Below are 15,711 nucleotides of genomic sequence, written 5' to 3' on the forward strand. Positions count from 1 at the left end.
AATCCTGTGTAGTTAACTCTCCTGTTTCTGGGTGTTCAACAGTGTTACTCGGATGTTCAACCTGCAGTTGGTCAGGTGTGAAGGACAGAAGGTCTTCATCATCATCGGCCTGACGATGCCTACACGTTGTTCAATTCAACTGCTTACTGAGCTGTGATAAAGGCTTTCTTCCTTCATATTTGGCAGGTAGAACCGTATGGTGTATGGTTGGCTCTTTGGTGAAATTAACCACTGATGGTAGGCCTTTCCCTGATCCAATACCGTGAACCAAGAGTTCCTGCCTAAACTATCCAAAGTTTCTTGGATCCTTGGGATCGGGTGTTGGTCAGGAGTGGTACGACGGTTTAATTCTCTCTAGTCCACACACAGATGTGAAGTTCCATCTTTTTTTTCTGACCCACACTACTGGAGATGAATATGATGACCGTGATTTTGTGATGATCTGCTTGTTGAGTAGATCTTCAAAGTAGTGTTTCACTTCTTGATAGAGGCTGTTAGTCTCCTCCGCAGCCATTATTAGGGTCGTCACGCAACGCTTCTCCCCCAACAATGACTGCTTAAACCCAAACCCCATTTGTTTCTGCGATTAGCCAATCAACATCTTTAACATATTCCTGAGGCGGTCGCGTCAGGACTAATTGTCCAATCACAACTCATGTTCTATCGGCTACTGATAGTGAAACCAACATGGTGTCACTCAAAGAAGCCTGTATTTTGGTGTCTTCCAAGGTCAAAATCCCCACTTTAAATTATCATCAGAAGTTGGCAATTGTAAAAATAGTTTCAAATAAAAAAGATGTTTTTGTAAACCTGCCTACCGGCTTTGGCAAATCTCTTATTTATCAAGCTCTTCCACTTGTGTTTGATCACACCACCAACCTTCCGGGGCACATTGCTGTCGTTGTTTCTCCGCTGATAAGCCTCGTGGAAGACCAGTTAAAGCAGTTACAAGACAATGGAATATGTGCTGTCAACATAAGTTCCCAGGCTGACATTGAATTGTCTAGGATTGAGGAGGGAGAATATTCCATCGTTTTCGAGTCACCAGAAGCGTGGCTGATGAATGATCGTTGGAGAACCATGTTGTGCAATGATGTATACAGTAGAAACTTATGTGCCGTGGCTATTGCTGAAGCTCATGTTATAAAGCAGTGGTAAGTTAAGAGTCAATTGGACACTGTTTTTGTCTGTCAATTCAGCTTCTGAAGTTACATTTTAGATAGGAAATTCTGGGTGAATTAATTTACAAATACTGTAGGAATTGAAATCTTAAGCTTGTGAGTTGATGACTTCACTTTTCGCACCCGGGATGTTTTTATTAAGCTTACCTGAGAAGAAAAAGAAAAAGCATAAGCATAATACACAGGCCAGAGCTTTATTTATTGATGAATAGTGGATTTGGGCAATTCCTATGTGAATTTCCTTTACAACTCGCTTATACTTCGAATTATCAATATATTAAGTGTACTTCATTTATTGTACACAATAAATATTTAATTTCAAGCATTAGTTTATGCTAGAGTTTAAAATGGTATTGCTGTTAAATTGTAAGGGGAACATCACAAGATGGCAAGATGGCAGCATTTCAAGAATGTTATTCTCATCTGCACGAGCTAAGATCACTGGCCCCCAATGTTCCAATGATTGCTTTGACTGCCACAGCAACCAAGCTCACCGAGGATACAATCCTAAATGTTTTGCTTATGGATGACCCATATGAAATTAAAGACAGTCCAAATAAGCTGAATTTTTACTTATGTTGTTGAATGCATGAGTAAAGATACTGACCTTGAATTTTATTTTGGATGGCTTATTGATGAGTGTTCTTCCCAGAGAACAATTATCTACTGTCAAACCATTAAACAATGTGGATTTGTTTACAGAACAATAAAAGATATGCTAGGACAGAACTTGTATGCTGGCAATGAGAAAAATGTCCTTGTAGAGATGCTACATTCATGCACACCTGCTGCCAACAAACAGAACATTCTCCATTCCTTCCAGTCAGAAGGTGGGTCAATACGTCTACTAATTGCAACTATTACTTTTGGAATGGGGGTGGACTGCAAAGGAGTTCACAGAATTATGCATTTTGGACCATCCAAAACAATGGAAGCATACGTCCAAGAGACAGGACGAGCTGGAAGAGATGGAGAACAAAGCATTGCATATATTTTGTACCATGGGATTCTCCTAAACCACGTCGAAGGGCAGATGAAATCATTCATTAAAACTAGCGAATGCAGGAGACAAGCATTTATGAGACATTTTGATTCAGCATTGATGCAACCAGAAAAGGCTCATCTTTGTTTTGACAACTGTTCAGTTGGGTGTAAATGTGGAATGACAGATTGTGGTACATATGCCAAGTACCCTGCGCATCAAATTGAAGAAACAAGTTTGTATCCTGTGAGAGAGAGGGAAGTGCCTCCAGAAAAAAAGAAAATCATTGAAGAAAGTTTGACAAAACATCACAAATCAGTAGTCAGACAATTAGTCAACACAACTGCTTATGGTGATGTTAAAACTGTTACTAATCTGCAGTTCATGTTAGGATTTACAGACCACCAGATATCTCAAGTTGTTGAGAACTTAGGAATGCTTTTCACATTATCAGATGTTTATCAATTTATTGAGATATGGGATAAGTGGCATGCTTGCAAAATCCTGTCAGTTATCAATGATGTGTTTCAAGATCTCAAAGAGGACAAACAGTCACATTGTCTTTCACCAGATGACAATGACGATGACTATGTTTTTGATGTAATAGATCAAAAATGAGTGCGAGTTTTTCATCAGGGGTTCCAAACACCGAGAAACAGATGAAAGCACGACGCCGAAGGCGGAGTGCTTTTATTGTTTCGAGGTGTTTGGAACCCGTGATGAAAAACGAAGCACGAGTTTTTGAGCTGGCTTCTCAAAGTAGCATGAGAATTTTTTTCGAAGAATAGGTAATTAGTAGGCGTGCTCAATAGGCTATTGTCTGTTTTTTATTCATATGGTAAATGAAATGAATCTTTTATATGCGGCCATGTGGGCAAGTCTTAAAGGTTGAATTTTTAATAAATTAACATTATGCCGCATGATGGAGATCGAGTGGAGATCAGAACGTTTTTGAGGTCCAAAAACCTCTTCTCGAGAAAATGTTTTGGTGAATGATGCTGTTCCAGTTTCAACTGAGTATAAAAACAAGTGGGCTGTGAACATTTTTGCCGAATGGCAGAGGTTGAGAGAGGTTAAAGTTCCGGTATTAGATTGTGGCGGTCTCTTCAAGGACTACAATTTACACAATGTTACCGCTGTGAGTGTAGATATTGCTGGAATGGACGCTCTGTCGCTGAACTATTGGTTGTCAAAATTTGTGATGGAGGTAGCTAAAAAGTCCGATGAAAGATACCCTCCGAAGTCTGTTTATGGTATCATTTGTGCCCTCAAGCATTATTTGGAGGAGAAAAATGGATCAGAAGCTTTGAATCCTCTGGACGCTAGTGACAAAAGGTACTTGACAACTTTTAGAGCGAATTGGTTAGTAATTTAAAATGCACTGTTTCAGGACTTTAATTTTGTGTGTTATTTTTTGAAGGTTTGTCCTTTTCCGACGTTGCTTAGATGCCGAGATGAAGAATGGCGTTCGAGAAGGGCTTCACATTAAGTGTAAGAAAGAGGAAAAGGAGTTTGTGAGCGAGCAAGAAGAAGCAGTATTCTGGCAAAAGAAATTGCTGGGAACTACATCAGCTAAGTCGTTATTGAACACGATCTATTTCTACAACGGAAAAGTTTTTGGGTTGTGGGGGGGAGATCACAGAAATATTGTTGTAAACAACTTTGAAATTGGTCCAAATTTTATTAAGTTTGAAGAAAATACCTCTAAAACTTATCATGGAGGTCTTTGTGATCTAAAGTATGTGCCGCGAGTGGTCAAGCACGTTTGTCATTCTATTGAGGAAAAGCACGAGCCGTGCCTTGTTGAGATATTCAGATTGTATGTAGGGTTAGTTGAGACTCATGCAAAGGAAGTTACTGCATTTTACTTTAAGCCATCAAAAACTAGGTTCGCATTCGATAAAGCGCCCGTAGGCATCAACAGCTTGAACAAGATTTTGCCTGACATGTGCGACGCGGCAGGCTTTAAACGCAAAATCGCTCACAGTTTGCGCGTTACTTGTGTTTCCTCCCTGTTCAATTCTGGGGTTGAAGAAAAATTGATTCGCGAAAGGTTGGGGCATCGTTCTAATGCATTGTTGCAGTATGAAAAGCCTACAGAAGAAAATGTGTCTAAAGTTTCAAAGATCCTAGGTCCAAGTGTTGTTAGTACAACTACATGTTTTACCACAGAGAAACAGGATCAATCTTTAACGGATGTTGTTTTCCAGAAAGGAAAATTCAAAAACTGTACAATTAATGTAACGATGTCTAAGAAGGAATATGTTGCTGTATTGTTGTTGTAAGCAATGATTTAAGCGGGAAAAATGCTGTATTTAGAATTATAATTAAGACTGATTAAAATTCAAGTTTCTTGATCAGTGTCTTGATCAGTTTTTGAACTAATCTACCGTGTGTTGATCAGTATGTTCATTGGGTATCAACATACATGCACCTGACCCAATTGATGCGAGCTGATTGGGTCATCAGCTCATGAATAATTAATGAGTTTGAGAAGATGAATTGCTGAATGAGTGGAATGAGATTCTTTAGGATGATGAACTCTTTGACATGATTGTCGACAATTTATCATTGTCCCAACTGCACAGTTCAATGTTTTAAGAGGAACACATTCCAGATGGATCAATTGAGGCTGGTTTACCATCAGCTGCTTTAGAAATCATTAAGGCAATGAATTTCAGTGACTAGTGTCATTTGAATAATTATTTATCTAAGTTTTTAATAATTTTATTGACACTTTTAGAAGACTTCAGCTACTGGCTTTGCTCTTAACTCATTTTATATATGGAAGCAATGTCATAAAAAAGCATATAATAGGGTTAAATTTGTTTCTAGAGTTCCAAAATGTTTCTAGAGTTCATTTTATCACATTTATTAGGTAAGCAAATATCTCATCTTTTGCATTTAATACGCAAGTTTTAAAGGTCAAGATTCCTTATTAAGCAAAATAGACAATATTTGTCACTGAATACATCAGAATAGTGATACTGCTTGCTTTAATTAATAAAAAAGTAATTTCTGGTTATTATAATAGAAAGATACACTTGAAATGTTTGCCTTAGTTTTTGCTTATTAACTAAAAGTGTCCCAACATTTTGTGAATTGGCATCTTTGCTTGCATTTGCCATTATGGAAAACATCATCCAAAGCAAAAACAACACTATGGATGACTCATAATTATATTGAAATAAATTGTTGGAAGCCTCATCTGTTAATTAAATAATTCCACTGAGGATATTTTTCATATATACATGTATCCACATTAACTGGGCCCAAATGTAATTTACATTATTTGAAAAATCAAGTGAGAAACATGTTCTCTCTAGCCTTCAGTCACAGGAGAAGATTGGAATGATGCAGGAAACATATTTATCTGGCTCTGATTCCCCAAGTAATATATCTTTTGTGTTTGTTGATCTACTGATATACACTTGAGGCCTTTAAGTTAACAGAGTCTAATCTGTCCCTTTGAAAGTCATGGAAGTGTTTGTAGGTCCTTCCCTCAATTTCTGAGATGTCAAATTGGACTGCCCTTTTTACTAGCTTGTCAAAATCCCTTGCTGTAGATCCCTGTGAGTGTTGACCTGATTTTGTTGAGCGCTTGATAGTTTCATCAAGTTTTCCAAGAATTGATCTTGATGACTTTTGAGCATGAGATAGCCGTTGAACAGCCCCCTCTGTCAAATTAGGTCCCAGGTTTTTGATACCTTGCTTGGTGAAATTATTACTATGTTCAGTATCTTCATCCAGTGGAATGTTTGCACCCTTTTGACCAGTATTATTTACTGATTGGTTCCAAGTAAACCGTTCAGAGTCCCTTGGTGACAACACAGCATAAACAAGAAAAAACTGGTACAAACATTTGAGAGCATACTTAGTGCTGTGTGCCCTATCTGCTTTGCAGTAAAGCATAAAATATTTATACTGCTGTAAAATTCTTGCCCCATCCCCTTCTTTGATTCCATCAAGGACATTAAAAAAAGAAAACTGTCAGTCAACAATGAACAGTTGTAGTTGAATACATCATCGCTTTCCTTGGTTTCTTTTGGAGGTGAAACAGGCTTTGAAGGGGTTAGGGTTGGGGGTTGGTCTTCAAGCTGTACTGGTGATTCATGGGAAAGTTCATGACTTCTCCTGCTCGTTCCATTGTACTTAAATGATATGTCACAACCAGGAAACCTGCATGGAAATCTTCCTTCTGGTGTTAGTTCTTGTTGTTGTAAAAGATTATCCTTTCCTTGCTGGGTTAAAACACTGTCTATAATGTCATTCACCACTGAACTGCTCTGGGACACAAATTCATCAACAACCTTAGCAGCAAGCTCATGCAAACATTCAAGCTTTTCTGATTTTCTCAACAGTTCAAAATTTGGTAATTGATGCTTTGTAGGCATGCCTGACTGGTCTTCAAACCCAACACTTTCATAGCTGCTGCAATTACTCTGGATTGGAAGACAACAGACAGAAAGTCCCTGTTTGCATGGTGTGATGAATGTGTGTCACCAGTCACATTCCTCCTGTTGATAAGTGTATGGTCTGCAAACATAGTACAGGTATCCACATCAGACTTTCCACTGAAGAATCTGGAATATATGAGCTGTTGGAAAACAATTACAATAAACTGTTACTAATAACAACAAAAAGAACCACAATAATAATAATAATAATAATAATAACAACAATAACAATAATGATGATGATGATTATTGTTGTGGTGGTTATTATTGTTATTATTATATTTTGTTTTTGAAAGAAATAAAAATAGAAATAAAAATAACTGTATTATTGTTGTTGTTATTATTATTATTATTATTATTAGCTACCACAGAAATGACTATCAATAAAATTCCTTGTTCTTTTGTTGTATTTGAGTGTTAAAATGTATCCTACTGCATTGATGGTGTAACACTTGTGAAGAAGGCCTATTTAAACCAGGTTGATGTTTATTTTCCATTGCTTTATACTCATTATGATAAATATCGGAAACAATGGAAAATAATAAACATCAAACTGCTTTAAAAAAAATTAAGAGTCACTGACTGAAAATATTGAGAATGGCTGGCCAGGATAGAAAAATCGAAGATCCTGAAACTTTGCCTAAAGAACGCTTTTAGGGAGCCACTTTCGAAAATATTATTCCGATTTTCTTAGAATTTAAAGTTTTCAAGAAATTCGCAAAAAACGAAAATATAGCTTTTTGCCTCATTAAATACGCAAAAAACATCTGGAAAATCGACAAAGTTCTCGGTATTCGCATCGAAACAATTTGCAAAACGAGAACTTGGGGTAAACTTAGCATAAGAGCTTTACTTTTCTTCTATCTAACAATAGGAAGTTTTAAATTTTTTGAGAATTTTGAAGGATTCCGTCGACCGTTGAAGAATTGCCTTCTAAAGCCCCTATGAAAACGGCAAAAATTGCGTAGTTTTACGGGCTTAAAACGCATCTTGGTATGTCCGATATGGAACTAAAACAAGTACTGTGCGAAAGAGTGTCGTTTCTACTATAATAATATGGAAAAAATTTCTGGGTAATCGAGGTTCACACAGGTAAAATGTAAAAGTTCGCGACAGTCTCTTCTCAAATTTGCATAATGCGGTATGTTCAAAGAACTCTATTGTTGAGCACTCTAGTCTGTTTTTGTTCCATTTGTGGGCCTTGCTTTGTGGGAAATATACAAAAAGAGAGTCGATCCATGTCGTTATTACAAGGTTAACGTCTGATGTACATCGCCAACTGTCAGCCTATTATTGGTCGAATACCATGAATCTGTGACCATCTTTCTGCACATATGAACATCACTGCATCTAGGTCAAAAACGGCCGAGTCATTTGTAGATAGTTGCTTGCTTTGCACTGCGCCAAAATAATACGTTTGTTCGACTGCTGACCATTGCTGATAAGTGTGTCGGCGCAGCACAATGACTTACAGCCGTTATTGTTCGTCACACAATGCTGTCACGCCATATGCTGCACATTTTGATATATTTTGTATAGAGCACTCTCAGGATAAATGAAACAACTTAATCATCTGTTTGTTCATGTATATAATAATATGTGTATATTTATATAATCGTATTCTATAGTGTACTTGGCCTTGGTCCAAATCACGTTTGTTGTACATTTTGATGTTTCAGACAACAGCTGATAAAGCTAGTGCCTGTACTCACTAGAATTTTAACAAAATCGCCATGAAACAAATTACAGATCAATGAAGCAAGAACTAACTGAAATAAAAGTAGGAAATCACATGTCTAATTCGTGAGAAAAACAGACTATATTTAATTAGTAATTATGTCAGTAAATAACCCTGGCCATGCCATTTTATTTGGCGTATTTTGTTTGCCTAGTGGTGAGGCATTGGTATGTTTGTAACAGAAAATAAAGGACTGTTGTCAATACAGTCCAAATTTATTGTCAGTAAAATATTGTAAATAAAACACTTATTGACTGGTTACCTCCGCGGCCACCATTTGGTCGTTCCGATAAGGGTTTCATTATTGTCTTTACCCCTATTAAGTGGCCACCCAAAATTTAAAAACTCTGTTTTGGAAAGGGCGATGGCAGATAAGAGTCTGGAATTGAAGGTGCATGACGAGTGATAATTCAAATACATGTCTATCATGATTGTCTTGAATTGACTCCATGTTCACCAAGAAATTTATAACCCAATAGTGAAAAATTAAATATTCAAGGTACACCAACCTCTATTTAAGCGGCTAGCCCCATTAAACGGTCACCACCCATTTCCCCGGGGGTAGCCCACTGTATTACATGTAAACCAAACATAATTGCACAGCGCGAAAAGACCTAGGTATGAGTTTAGCGTTACAGTATTACCCAGGGCATGTAGGTAACGGTGGTCGAGTAAAAGATAAAAACAGGGGCAATGGTAAACTATTCATTTGTCTCATTCCTTAATTTAATCTCTTCCTACTCAACACGATTGTGTGCTTCCAGTGGTTCCCAGCCTTACAGAGCCTTATGTATGAGGATAGAAATTGTCCTACCCCTACCCCCTAAAATGGGATGACAGCATTGCGCGACGAACAAGGAACCGCTGGAAGCAAGGATTCGAGCCATCAAACCATGATGATCAAACATAATATTTTGGTGTAGTGCAAAGCAAGCAACTATCTACAAATGACTTAGCCATTTTTGACTTAGATGCAGTGGTGATCATATGTGTCTGTTTGTCGTTCGGTAACACATTCAAAAAACTGAATTTATTAAGTTGCTGCAAGTAATAAATACATGCTATCTGGATACGTGCGTGACAATGTTGTATAGTGCAGTTAAGGTGCAAGTGCATATGATTAAAACATACAAAGGTGCAAGCGAATGTGCATAGTGTAACACCTTTCCCCTTTCGGAAGATAAAATCAATAATAGAATGTCCATTATATAGTGGACCTAAACATAATTTCTCTGAACTGTTCATGAGTAAACAAAGTCCTTACATCTCCGCAAGAAAGTCATTAAACTAAAGTGTTCATGTAAACAAAGTCTTTACATCTCTGCAAGAAAGTCATTAAAGTGTTCATTCCATAAGGAAGTCGTTGAATCGTGAGGGAAGTCTACGTTCTCTTGTTGAACGGCGAGGTGGCGGTGTAGGCTCTTGGTCCAACGGCTGATCCATTTCCTCTGTTTGTCCACTTTCAGATGGTAGGGATGCAGTTTCCAATCGGTCCAATTTTTCATCATAGTTGCCCACTGCAGGTTCTGCCTTTGCCTCCCTGATTTGTGCATGGTTTCGCCGGACTGGTCCCATTGCTGTGCTCACGAGGCAGGACCTTGGTGCGGGTCTTCCAATTAACTCCCCATAGATCCAGGGTTGGTGTTTGTTCGTAGGCCTAGGTTTCACATACACTTTTCTCCTTTTGAGAACTCGGTTAGCGGCGCCGACACCCGCTTGTCGTACTGAGCCTTAGATCTCTGTTTTCTTTCCGCAATTTTTTCTTGTACTAGACTTGCAGACACTGTCTGTGGAACAAGTTGACGCGGAGCTGTGGGAATGATGTCCTGCAGTCTTCTAGACATTAGGCGTTGTGCTGGCAAGTAATTGTATCCCTGCTGGGGTGTGTTTCGGTATGCTAGGAGGGCCAGATAGGGGTCCTCATGGCGAGACTTTCAGAATGTTCTTTGCAATTTTGACTGTGGACTCCGCCTTTCCGTTCCTCGGCTGTGGTATGGTGGTGATGATTTGCGTATGATGAAACCGTATTCTCGAGCAAAACGTGAATATTCATGGCTTTCAAACTGTGGGCCGTTATCGGTTATGCACTCGTCTGGAATTCCATGTCGAGCAAATTGTCTTTTCATGGCTCGAATAACTGTGTTAGCTGATGTGTTCCCGCTGAGGGGGTCTAGTTCAAAGAAGTCGCTGTAATGGTCGACCATAACGAGGTAGTTGCTTCCATCCAGCTGAAAAAGGTCAGCACTTATTTTGGACCACGGTCTAGTGGGTATCTTATGGGATTTCATTGGTTCTTGCAGTCGCTCAGTTAGGTATTGGGCACAAAGTCCACATGATAAACATTTTTCTCTGATTGCTGCTTGCATTCCTGGCCAGAACAGGGACTCGCGTGCCCATCTTATACTGCTGTCAGCTCCCTGGTGTGCTTTGTGTATTTTCTGTAACATCTCGTCTCGTAGAGTGGCTGGAACAATAACTTGATGGGACCTGTAGAGGACACCATCATAAACTGAAATTTCATCTCTGAAATTCCAGTACAGTCTCAGGTGCTCTGGGGTTTCCTTTCTTTCTGAAGGCCACCCATTCAATACCACCGTGTGTAGGGCTGCTAGAACTGGGTCTTTGGCGGTTTCTCATCTTATTAATTTGAGTGTGTCGGGTGTAACTCGGTTTGGTTCAAGATCCATCTCAGCTATTTCCAAACGGAACACTTCGCATTCTCGCTTGGCAGTGGAGGAGGGCTGACCAGTGACGGCTGCACGAGACAAGGTGTCCACAACGTAGAGTTCCTTTCCTTTCTTGTATCGGACAGTGAACTGATATCTTTGCAACTTCAGCATCATTCTTTGCAGTCTGCGAGGAGCTTTGTTGAGAGGCTTCTTGAATATTGTCTCAAGTGGCTGGTGATCTGTATGTACCGTTATGTCGTGCTTTCCGTATAGGTACTGGTGCCACTTATCCATGCAAGAGACGATTGCAAGGCACTCTTTCTCAATTTGGGCATAGTTCTTCTCTGTGCTGTTGAGGGTATGTGATGTAAAGCAAACAGGTTGATCATTTTGTAGCAATACGCCACCGATGGCATCTTCAGATGCATCCACTTGTAGCGTCACGGGAAGGGTTGCGTCGTAGTAGCGTAATGTAGTTGCTGAAGCGATGAGGTTCTTTGCCAAGTTAAATGCATTTTCATGATTGTTTGACCACAGGAATGCAGAGTCCTTAGTCAAGTCCCTCAATGGAAGAACTGTTTCTGACAAGTTATGGCAGAACTTGCTTAAGTATTGGCACATGCCAAGAAATCGCTGTACCCCAGATTTGTCAGTGGACGCTGGCATCTCTGTAATTGCGGCTACTTTAGCTGGATCGGGTTCTACGCCTTTGTCGGTAAGCTTGTGCCCCATAAAGGTGACTGTAATTTCTTCACCGAAAGTCGCAGGTCATGGTTGCTGCACTTTTCTAACAGGCTTGTAAGATTTTTATCGTGATTGATGTCAGCTTCCTCTTTTGAATCTCCGCATCCAAAAACACAGACGTCGTCGGCAATGTTTATTACCCCGTGTAAGCCGTCTAAGAATTCATGTTGGTGCCGTTGATACTCCTCCGGTCCCGAGGCGATCCCAAATGGCATGCGAGTGTAGTTGTAGCGACCATTTGGTCCCTGGAACTTTTGTTTTTTCTCCATGTATGAGATGTAAATGGGCAAAGAATTTCCTTGCAGGTTGTGAGGGTGTCTCGCAATCCACCACAAATGCTTCTTCACCGTTGTCTTCATCGACAAAATTTGATTGCTGCTGTCGTCCTTGTCGCCTTGCTCCACCTCTACAGACGCGCACGAAATGACCAGAGATCCCACACTTTCCACATCTTTTGCCAAATGCTGGGCAGTGCTGTTGACGGGGCTGTTGATGGTTGCTGCCACACCAGAAACACTGTGACAATTGCTGTACTGGTTTCAGATTTTGCCGCGGATTTGCAAATGCTGATTTGCTCGTAAAATTCACTTGTTCCTGTTGTGTGTTCCTGGCAGTTTTCATGAGCTGATTCGCGAACAAAATCGCTTCGAACGTTTTGGCAACTTCGACAACTTCTCGTAGCGTAACCTTTGTTTGGGCAGTGTTTTTATGTTTATGCCCTTTCCCGATAAGTTTCACTCGAAGAGTATCAGACGTTAAACTGGCGATAAATTGGTCCCTCATAAGCTCGTCAGCGAAGTCTTCATATTCACACTGTGTTGCTTGATTACGCACTCGCGTCTCCCAGGAAGCAATCAATTCGTTTTCGTTCTGCAGCAAACGAAGAAACTTTTGCCACTCCCCTGACACTCCAACGCTAGCGCCATAATACTCTCTCAATGCGGCGACAAGACAATGAGGCTTCTTTTGGTTGGCTTCATCCAAACCCAAGCTGTATTTATAAACTGTTCTCACTGCCGGAGATAGAGATGCCCGGAGACATGCCATGGCTTTATCAGGCTTGGTCCATTTCAGTGCGTCAGTTTCTTTCGATGGATCGAACCAATTTTGCATGATGCAGTAATCTGTCAAATCTTCTATGTATGTTTCCAGGTCGTGCTTGTCATCTCCTGTTGTCTTAAACTCAGGAAATGGGGTGTTCGAAGCCATATCGCTGTAGACTGAAGAATAGTTGAGTCGGTAAAGCACTAGATCCGTTAGATTACTAAAAAGATCCCACCGCTGCCACCATGTTTGTCGTTCGGTAACACATTCAAAAACTGAATTTATTAAGTTGCTGCAAGTAATAAATACATGCTATCTGGATACGTGCGTGACAATGTTGTATAGTGCAGTTAAGGTGCAAGTGTATATGATTAAAACATACAAAGGTGCAAGCGAATGTGCATAGTGTAACATGTCGAAAGAGGGTCACAGATTCATGGTATTCGACCATTAAATAAGTTGACAGTTGGTGATGTACATCGGACGTTATGTAAACAAAAGCAAACTTCTGCTTTATGTGCGACGAATGGTGAGAGAAACACGTCAAATCGGCTTTGGACCTGCCTTTTACAGCAAATGAGGTTAGAACATTTCAAAATTATCAGCTCTGTGTCTATTTCAACTAAACATTGGTCAAGTCATGTGGCGCATGCTAAAATATACGTCTAACCCGTAAATTGAAATTTAACGAGGGAATGATCAAATATTTGCATTTTGAACATACTTTGAAAAGCTGTCGCGTCACTCAGAATCATTTGCCCAAAGAAATTTTTACAAGAATCTGTAGACCATCCTTCTGCGATTCAACCACCAGAAGCTTAATCCATTCGAAGGTTTCACACATGGTGAAAATCAATTATATTTACGAAGTACTTTTAAGTGACTGAAATACATGTCTTCGAAATTTAATTATTTTGCACCCAAAAAGACAACGCAACATTCCCTAAAAGCAAGCCAGTACACATTTAAACATTGCACAAAATATTTGAGTGTTTTAAAGATGGAAGAATGATGTGGTTTTGCATGCGAGGCTCTCAAACTTGTTTAATAAAATGGTGCATCAAATGACGATTTTAACGGAATTTGGTAATTTGCATATTTCTTTGAAATAAAAGGATATTTTGCCAAAAAAACTATCCAGTACTTTTTGTCATGCCCTAGCCTATCTACCATGAAAATATGAGCGAAATCGAATTTTTGACCATTGCCGAGTTATTTTCCATTTTTATGGACAGGGACTCTTAAGTGAAATTGGGCAAAATACTCTGGGCAGTCTTGGCATTCTCAAGTTGATTGTCAGTGTGAAATTTTGAATTTATTGCCTAAGTCTAGGTATTGTTTGTAACTCTAGAGTAATTGAGGAATGGAATTTCTTTATTACCTTATACAAGTCAATGTTTGTTTCTCTTCAGGCACTGTTTCAGATGGAGAGTTTTGTTCTTTGAGAACACAAGGGAAGACAAGGGTTCTGCATGTTTGGCAACTTATACATGATGCCAAGCAAAGTGCGAAGATCACCACTGCGAAAAAGTTATTGTTGTAGCTATTTCATTCATTTCCTATGGATTTTTAAAGTTTGTAAATTTGCCCTTTTCCATGTTCACGACCGAGGAATAGCGGAGAATGGGATGAGTTGGTTTTTGACATCACTTTGGGAATAACAATATTTTGTTTCTGAGAGGAATGTACGCAAACATGTGATAGTGTGTGTTAGAGGCCATAGCAATACAGGATGTGTAGAATAGACTATTCCTCTTCATTCAATACCTCTATCTTGATGAAACTCTACCAGAAACGAGAAAAAGACCAAAGAAGTGGGCTGATCTGTGTGAAGCTAAAGCCAGGGAGCCATTGATGATTCTTCGATCTCGGGTTCACCGCTACTGTAAAAACCTAGAGATTTTCATGGCCTGTATATTCTTCTCTATCTCTAGTGGAAAGCTTGAAATTGTCAAGGTACTGCATAAGGCACAAATTTGGGATAAGCTGGAAGCCATCTGACTATTTTGAATGCGAACGACCCTCTGACACAAGTCCCAGATGAAACTTTAGGTGACAAAATTACACAGTAAATTAAAGGCATCGCGTTTTGAAATAGAGACTTGTTTAAACCAATAGCAAACTAAACCTCGTTCTACAACGACGTGAAGAAGATTGTTGAGGCTTCAAACTGGTGAACTAGTCATATATTTGTGGATTTTAATAAAAACACACGCATGCCAGAGGTCGCCTGTAATCTGGCCGTGTTCCTCAATGGCCATTCTGAATACAAAATTGTTTTGCTCTTTGAGTTTCATCTTTGAGGAACGAAATACATCTAAATTATAAACTTAGAATGGATCAAGCATTTATAAATATATGAGGAAAGTGAAACAAACAATTAAGATTCGACCCTATAGCTACCGACGTAGATTGTTGCGCTTAAAGAAGAATGCGCTTGTCAGTGAACCGAGATGCAAACTAATAAGTCAAGGACTCCTAGGTTATTAACGTCTGTAAAATGGACATTTCATTCAAAAAAACAGTGAAGTAGAGATGTATTCATTTAACTGACAGTATACTGAACCACTTTTCAAGATCTTGTCAAAGGATTTTCCATGATTTCACTAGTGCGTAATATGCAAATTTGCGTAGCTTGTGTTCACACACAGCAATTGAATATGCATATACTACGGTTGGTCAACAATAACGAAGCGAAAAGTTACCTCACCTTCGAATATTGTTTGCCGACATTTCTGCCTATCTCTTATGTTAAAACTATTTTCAATCATTGATCTGGAGAAGTAGGCAGGAGTGGAGTACAACTGCATCACATTTTAACTTGTATTTCAGGGGAAATTAATAAATGAATATAAAAGTGTTTTGTCACTCCGTAATTTGCACATTCCTTAAAGTC

At 39.2% G+C, this 15,711-nt stretch overlaps 1 protein-coding gene and 2 pseudogenes across 1 annotated transcript; 1 reads left to right on the forward strand and 2 right to left on the reverse strand.

Moving 5' to 3' along the window:
• The first annotated feature begins 2,786 nt into the window (after positions 1 to 2,786).
• On the forward strand, positions 2,787 to 4,523 carry LOC149099124 (uncharacterized; annotated as a pseudogene).
• A 1,009-nt stretch (positions 4,524 to 5,532) lies between these two features.
• On the reverse strand, positions 5,533 to 8,286 carry LOC149099125 (uncharacterized; annotated as a pseudogene).
• A 3,647-nt stretch (positions 8,287 to 11,933) lies between these two features.
• LOC149099126 (uncharacterized) lies at positions 11,934 to 12,995 on the reverse strand. The gene has a single exon (XM_089276760.1). The coding sequence runs from the start codon at positions 12,978 to 12,980 to the stop codon at positions 11,934 to 11,936; it is 1,047 nt and encodes a 348-aa protein (XP_089132886.1). The 5' UTR covers positions 12,981 to 12,995.
• Positions 12,996 to 15,711: the final 2,716 nt, after the last annotated feature.

This window comes from Orbicella faveolata, unplaced genomic scaffold, assembly GCF_042242905.1.
Source record: "Orbicella faveolata isolate gen_17 unplaced genomic scaffold, um_ofav_v1 contig_46, whole genome shotgun sequence".
Lineage (NCBI taxonomy): Eukaryota > Metazoa > Cnidaria > Anthozoa > Scleractinia > Merulinidae > Orbicella > Orbicella faveolata.